The 7,704-nt window shown below is 52.1% G+C and overlaps 1 protein-coding gene across 3 annotated transcripts in view; it reads left to right on the forward strand.

The window, feature by feature from the left end:
- The first annotated feature begins 342 nt into the window (after window positions 1–342).
- The window catches only part of Tbx5 (T-box transcription factor 5), a 51,569-nt gene continuing 44,207 nt past the window's right edge, over window positions 343–7,704 (forward strand). The window contains exons 1-4 of one of the 3 annotated variants that reach the window (XM_028878790.2): window positions 343–536; window positions 751–907; window positions 5,288–5,472; window positions 7,145–7,239. In XM_028878790.2, coding sequence (XP_028734623.1) covers window positions 5,326–5,472; window positions 7,145–7,239 — 242 coding nt within the window. In that variant the 5' untranslated portion in view covers window positions 343–536; window positions 751–907; window positions 5,288–5,325. The other 2 variants (XM_028878792.2, XM_028878793.2) reach the window with 2 other exon arrangements.

Genomic DNA, 7,704 nt, shown 5'->3' on the forward strand with positions numbered 1-7,704 from the left:
GGCTCGCTGGCTCCTCGTAAGGCTGGCCTAACTTATTGCTGGGCGCCGCCGGGTTGGGGGAAAGTCTACGCGGTTCGTTTCGCAACTCAAAACGGAGTGGGTTTCCAAATGCACGCAGACGCTTACGCAGACGCACCCAACCACTTAGAAATTATACTCATTGATCCAACTAGAAATAATTGCCGATTTCCATGAAACAAAGTAGAGCGCTTCACCCCTCTGCAGGGCCCGGCGCTGATTTTTTTTTTTCCCTCCTCACAGTGCACCCCTCTCCACCCCTGCTCCCACCCCGCCCCACCACACACTCCCACCCCGCCCCCGTCTGGCCACTCTGGGACGGATTGCATCCCAGGACCTCACTGAAGGAGCGGCATACCGAATGGCCTTTCTCTCCACTAGGAACTTTAGCAGATACCTGATATCCGTTAAGATAGTCCCTAGTCGTTATTTCAGTGCAGGAACGGACCTGGGCATGAGCTATGGCACCCCAAATGTAACCAGCTAACACGGCCTCCACATCCGAAAAATAAAACTGTGTAAGTAGGAAATCTTTGCCTTTTGCTATGAACCTTGGGAAACTCTGGTTTTCCCTACAAATGGGGGCTGAAGTGGGCTCCGACCTCACTTCTCTTACCCTCTCTAAGAGAATCGACCTTGATTCTATTTGTGTCTCCCGTTGATCATAACCGCCCCCCCCCCACTTCCCCAGAGGGCTCTGGGTCTGTTTATTTATTTCTTTATTTCCCCCAGGGTTCAGGCATCCTGGACTTGTGTCTTACAGCCAGATCTCGATAGACGAAGATGGAGAGAACTCAGCCTCCCGCCACTGCCCCCCAGTCAAGCGTGACAAGGCGCGGGCTGGTTGCGTGACTTGTGACGTCTCCAAGCCCTATAGGAGCAGCGGCTGGTGAGATAGTCGCTATCGCCCCAGTTGCCTCTTTATTTTATTGGGGTATGCCTGGCAATAAACAGTAATATTTAATTTGTCGGAGACCACAAACCAACGACAAGCTGGGAGGTACTTGCTTCTCTTGACGGGACCCTGGAAGAAGTCTTCGCTTTAAAAGGGGGTCTTTTTCTGGGGGGGAATGTCCTTACAAAACCCCCTGTGAACTTGCTTTACCTCAGTGAGCATTTCTTGGCTTCTGGGCTGAAAGAAGAAGTGAGATTAAGGGAGGTGAGTTTTGCTGGGAAGAATTGTGGGGGCGGGTGTGGATATTTACAGGCCAGCCTTTATTTTCCCTGGGACCCCTAGCTTCCCACCCTACATAGCCTTGGCCGGACCCCCATTTAACTGCTATCGAAAGCCATCTACACCCTTGCATTTTATCTTCGATCACTTGCAAGAATGGATCTCTCCCGCCAGGTTTTAAGAAAAATGCTCAGAACAACACTGTGTGGTGGCTGGCGCGCCATGCACCATCTAAGCTCAGTGAAGGAAGTGTATCTGGCTGGGTTGTTGCTTGGGGAAGCCCAGATTTTCCCTCTCGGGAAGGGCCCGCTGATTATTTATGGGGATTAATTTTATCCTCAAATCTCTGTGAATGTAAAGGGATTGGAGAGGTCTGTCTGGATTTCCCCTTTCCTAACCAGAGACGCAGACTCCCATTCCGAAGTCAGGTTGGCTTTCTGTCCCCCGCCCGCCCGAGGTTGAGGTTGCCTCCATTCTAACCCAAAGGCCTCCTTGCAGACTTTTTTTGGAGAGCGAAGGTGTTTGCACAAATAAATAGCTGGCCTTGGCCACGGTGTGCTTGAAAACAGATCTGGAAGGCAGAGGGTGGGGTTTCTCCCTAGTCGTCCCACATTTAAAACTGAAAAGTCCACTGGAGAAATTTTGCAGGGGCGGCCTGCAATTTTGCAGCCACAGAGGCTATGCCGTTGCTGGAGTCCAGTCCAGGGCATTTCTCTCTCTCTCTCTCTCTCTCTCTCTCTCTCTCTCTCTCTCTCTCTCTCTCTCTCTCTCTCTCTCCAGTCCTTGGCTCTAAGGATGTAGTCTCTAATTAGAGTCCCAGAAAAGAAGCGTACGGAGAGGGTAGGAGCCTGGAGCAGGGAATCAGAATGGACTCATTGGCATTTGTTTGGAACACGATTCTCTATTCGAACACCCAGCCTAATTCTGCTTCCACCAAGACATGCTGCCAATGGTCTCTGCTGTGGACTGCTTTCATTCACCTTCTGAACGGCAGCCTTCAGAGAGGCGAAGGGCAGGCCAAGGAGCACTCAGAGCTGAAACCCCCAGCCAGCCCTCAGTGACTGATTATTTTAATAAAACTGGGCACTGCCCTGTGTACACCCCAGTGTGTGGGGGGGGTTGGGGGGTGCACACACAATGATTTCTTGGCATCTTTGATCATCTTGTTCCCCCCAGTCTCAAGGCACCTTCTCTCCCAAGTCCTAGAGAGTTTGGGGTGTGTGTGGGGGGGGGATGATGATGAGTCTGGGGTGGAGGAGAACTGTCAAGGCAGCTAGTCCTGGCTCTGCATGGGGCCAGGCAGGGTCACACCGCTCTCTGTCTGAGGTCAGCCCTGGAGACAGAAATCGGGCGAGGCTGCAGAGGCCCTTGGGTGTGTGTGCACACGCCTAATGCATCCAGTCTTGGTTCTCTGCATGGCCAGGCCATTGAAGTTACTAGGCTTCCACGAGAGAAGCTGGTTAGCTCTGGCCAGACTCCTGTAGCTTGCCTGCCTTCCTTCCTTCCTTCCTTCCTTCCTTCCTTCCTTCCTTCCTTCCTTCCTTCCTTTTCTCTTCCTTTCTTCCTCCCTCCCTCCCTCCCTTTCTTCCTTCCTTTCTCTCTTTCTGTCTTTCCTCCTTGCAGCTACAGGCTCAGCACAGCCAATGGAGATGGTGGAAGGAGCATGGGAAGGGAGTGGGGGTGGGGAATCACCGAGTCTAGAGCTGACAGTTCTGTAGTGATTCAAGTGTTTGGGGGGGGGTATCCAGTGAAAAAGTGGAAAAGGTGGTAGAGTGGAGAGAGGTAGGTGGGAAGGAGGTAGGAAGGGAGGGAGGGGAGGAGGAAAGGAGAGAGAGAGAGAGAGAGAGAGAGAGAGAGAGAGAGAGAGAGAGAGAGAAGCAATTTCTATACTTTGTAAGCATCCTGGCATCCCAGCTGAGTTAGATTGTCTAGGAGAGAGGGGGGGGGGGAGAGAGAAAGGGAGAGAGAGAGAGAGAGAGAGAGAGAGAGAGAGAGAGAGAGTCTCATACCTCAAATTCTGGAACTTTAACCCCCGAAAGCGTCTCTCTGAGAGCAGCTGGCTGATTCCCAAGACTCTCTCAGGTCCCCCCAACTCCCCAACTTTTCCTCTCTGGGGGTGCAAGCGCAGAGCAGAGCAGGGCACTGCGATTGTATGGTATGGATTTGGGGGTTACTCCGGGACCCGCTGCTTAGTTTCCGTGTTCTGAGCCCTTCTGGAGCCTGACAACTTAAAAAGTATTTAGGGCTAGCGAACAGCCAGCGAGCTGTGGAGGAGGTGTGCGCTGGAGGTGGGCAGTCGCTGGGAGGCTCCAGCAGTGGGTACTTCTTCGTAGCAACAGTAGCAGCCAGCGTGGGCAAGCAAGCAAGCAGTCCTTAGCACAAACTCCAGAGTCACCATGCCTGCACCCCCACCTGGCCTCCGGCTTTCCTGCTAAGAGGAAGAGGGGTGGTGGTGAATGCATCCCGCGCGCAGAGCAGCGAGGTAACGGTACAAACAGATGGCTGGGGCGGGAGCAGGCTGCAGCAGTCGGCTGGGGAAGCGGAGAATGGCGGACTCCAGCCCTCTCTCACATTCTGCAAAGTCTGGCTTGCAGAGATTTTTATCCGGGCCTGAACCTTTCCAGGCGAGAGGGAGCCGGGAGGCTGCCGAGGCTGTGGGGAGCCTCTGAGCTTGCAAGGCACACGGCCTGGTTCTGTCAAACCACATCTTGCTCGCCTCCGCCAGCCTCCCAGCTTCCCGGGATCCTGGCAATGGTTAGGGTGGGTTTCTCCCGATGGCCGGCTGTGAATGGGAGAGCGTGCGGGGCGCCAGCCCTGTTTTCCTTTGTTATGAGAAGACTATGGGGCTCCCATGGCAGTCTCCCCCAACTCCTGAGGCCAGAGGAAGAAAGATGTCAGAGAATTGGGCCTCGGAAGCTGTCTGTGGCCTCATTTATGTCTCAGGCCGCTACAACCCAGGTTGGGATCCAGTCTTTTTGCCTAAGAAGCTACTAAAATTGTGTGTGTGTGTGTGTGTGTGTGTGTGTGTGTGTGTGTGTGTGTGTGTGTGTGTTGGGGGGCATCCCTTTTATGAAGTCTTCTGGTGTTTTGAGGTGGAGGCGGTGGTAGAAATCCTTCCTTGAGGAAGGAGGCTGATCGAGAACTTGGACCTTCCTTCTTCCTCCATTGAACTCCCGGGCTGCCCTAATAACCGCCTGGGTCTCTGGCAGCCCATTCAATGCTTGCAGCCCAGGATTTATCTGGGACCGATTTTAGACTATCCAACCGGGAGCCAGGCCTGCAGTTTGAGTGAGCCAGTCCTGATTGAAGCTCAAAGAAGTTCCCTTTAGCCTGGCTACTCCGGGAAACGCCTGCCTGCCCCAGCTAGCTAGCTAGCTAGCGATCTCAAAGAGCTGGGAGGATACAGCCTACTGGCTTGCTGCGGAGAGTCTGCAGCAGAGACGCACCCCCTCTCCGATCTACCTCCTGTCTTCAGTGTGGCTACTTTCAAATTTTTAAAACTGGTCTTGTGCTTAAAGTTGGGAGAGGGGAAGACTTAGTTTTAAAGGTTGTTGCATCTTAAGGCCTGTATGAGAAAGCGAGAGGTCCACTATTCTCTTTCCTCCGAGTGTATCTACCCTGTGTTTTTTATTTTTGCAAGACGCGGGTCATTTTGGGCCTTTTGCCTATTGTGGGAAAATAATGTCTCTTAGGAGGTTTCATTAAAAAAAAATGCTGGCAAGACTTCCCAAGTTTGACAAAGACCATTTCTCAAAGGGGCGCTGGGTTTTTGTTTTCTGTTTTGTTTTGGGTTCCTACCCGATGGCTTCCAAAAATACCGACGCCTTATCTTTATTGGCTCTTCCAGGAGTTCAGACAAATTTGACGGACAGCTCTCTTATCGCCCAGAGCCTGAGCAGGGGAGATGCGGGGGGCCTTGCCGCCTCCTCCCTGTCTGAAGCGGGTATTTCGCAAGCGGCGGTGCGTGGTCGGAAAGTGAAATAATAAAAAGACTTTCCACAGCCTCCTTCAGCCCGGAGTGGAGGGTCAAACTGCTGTCCGCGATGTCTCTAGACACTCTCCAACTCTGTCTACAACTCTGTCTCTTGTCCTCAGAATAGAACCTCGCACGGGCACAGGACCCCGGGCACACCATGGCGGATGCAGATGAGGGCTTTGGCCTTGCGCACACGCCTCTGGAGCCTGACTCCAAAGACAGGTCCTGCGATTCAAAACCGGAGAGCGCTCTGGGGGCTCCCAGCAAATCTCCATCATCCCCGCAGGCCGCTTTCACCCAGCAGGTAAGAGAAGCCGGCCCAGAGCTCAGACCAAGGCCTGAGCCTGGCTCCCAGCTAGCGATTACTCCCCCCTCTTTCCTGGGTAGTCTCATCCGATCTCCCCCAGTTCCCCTCTGTTCCAATCCACTTTATCGAGGCGTTTATCTTTATGGCCTGCGTATTTTAGAAACCTATTTACATTATTGGAGAGCTCTCAATTATCCGACTATTTGGGGTCAGCTAACAATGGCCCAGATAATTCTCTCCCAGCTGCCCTGGGTATGCCTTATTAAGGGTCGGGTCAGCGGCCGCTTCAGGCCGGCATGAGCGATGGCTTGACCCCCCTTAGATCTTTCTTAGCCTTCGCCTCTGCCTGCCTGCTCTGCGCAGCTCGCCTCGCTCCCTCACGCAACACCATTTATCTTGCTCCGGGGCCTGGAGGAGCGCCCTGACCCGCCGAGGAGAGCACCACGGGCACCCCGAGCCCCGAGCTCCGCCCGGCTGGAAGCTGGTTCCGAGCGGAGGGAGGTGTCTCACCCTGTGCTCTGCACCCTGAAACGCCCAGCGCTGTGGGTGCTCCAGATGGATTTAAAAACTAGATGTCACCAGGCTCTGAGCAGGGAGACTTAACCAGGGGGATAGGTTTGATGCAGAAATCCTTCCTGGGGAGTTCTAGTCCCAGGTTCTCTCCTTAGCTTCACGTTTCCAAGAGGTGTGTGTGTGTGTGTGTGTGTGTGTGTGTGTGTGTGTGTGTGTGTGTGTGTTAAATAAAAGCAGAGAGGCTTATGAATGGTTGGGGGGGATTTACAGATTTTTTTTAAAAAGGAAAAACAAATCTACTTTTTAGTCAGTTAATACTTGTTTCAAAATGAAGATTTGTGTCCGACTGCTTTGGTATCGGTTTTTAAAAATAACTTCCAGTTGAAAGGGAAAATGTTAAAAGGCTCCGGGCTGCCCCAAGTCAAAGGTTGGGCAGCGTTATGGGGAGGGCCTGAAATAATTGGTAATATAGACACCGAGAATTATTTTTTGTTTTTGGTCCTTGGCGGGTGCGGGTGTGCGGGGGCATTTTAAAATTGAAAATTTCCACAGAGTGGCTCACATGTGCTGGAATCTCAGCACTTGGAAGGTGAGGCAGGAGGATTGCCAAGAGTTTGATACCAGTATATGTGCTGCATCGTGAATTCCAGGCCTTCCCAGGCTGCAGAGTGATAATACTGAATAAGATCAAAAAATTCTTGTATGTTTATAGTCACACCCAGTGATGATTGACAGTAATGTATTTGCATAGTTGTGTGTTTTGCGTCTGGGTGACTATACAAGAATATCCTAGTGGGGTTTTCAAGATTGACACCCCCCCAAAAAAAAAACATATCTCAGATAAAAACGGATCAAAATTAGCTGGCCTGGTCCTCTACGGAGGAGCACAGTGGTGGGAGATGATTCCCAGGCCTCAAGTTGGTGGAGGAGACAACAGGTACCTTGAGCTGAGAGGTTGCTAGAAGCAGGCTCAAGCCTGTCTAGGGAATCCTAGGCAGATGCCTTGGTTTGCCTTAGAGTCCCTATCTCTCCGCAGAAGTCAGAACCCCCTTTCTTTGAACTCACAGACTGAGAAGCAGCCTCTGCATACAGGGGGAGTTTGGGAAAAGATTGCCCTCCAAGGTTTCTCACCGAAAAATTTCTCTCTGTCTCTCAGGGCATGGAAGGAATCAAGGTGTTTCTTCATGAAAGAGAATTGTGGCTGAAGTTCCACGAAGTGGGCACAGAGATGATCATCACAAAGGCGGGAAGGTGAGCTGGCTCCTGGCACAGAAGGGCAGCCATTGAAGGCGAAGAAAGAGGGAGACTAGGCAAGGAGGGGAAAAAAAATAGAACGGAGACAATATTCGATCAGAGTCCATTCTGGTTAACGAGTCCTCGGCAGGATGGGGACCTACTCCAAAGGTTTACCTCTGGGTGGGATATTCCTTCCCTGTCTTATAGGAAGATTAAAATGCACAAGGGGCCAAGTGAGCTATCTGAACCAGGTAGGTTATCAAGGAGAGAGAGAGAAAGAGAGAGAGAGAGAGAGAGAGAGAGAGAGAGAGAGAGAGAGAGAGAAGAAAGGCGTAGAGAATGGAGAGCTTGGAGAGAAGCTCCAAGTGAGTGGTTAGATTTGGACTTGATCCTTTGCCCCAACCCCTATTCCCACCTTCTCTGACCTTGGAATAATTCCAGGGTCCCACCCGCCGCCGATAGTCAAACCCTGAAACTGTT

This window comes from Peromyscus leucopus, chromosome 23 (assembly GCF_004664715.2).
Source record: "Peromyscus leucopus breed LL Stock chromosome 23, UCI_PerLeu_2.1, whole genome shotgun sequence".
Lineage (NCBI taxonomy): Eukaryota > Metazoa > Chordata > Mammalia > Rodentia > Cricetidae > Peromyscus > Peromyscus leucopus.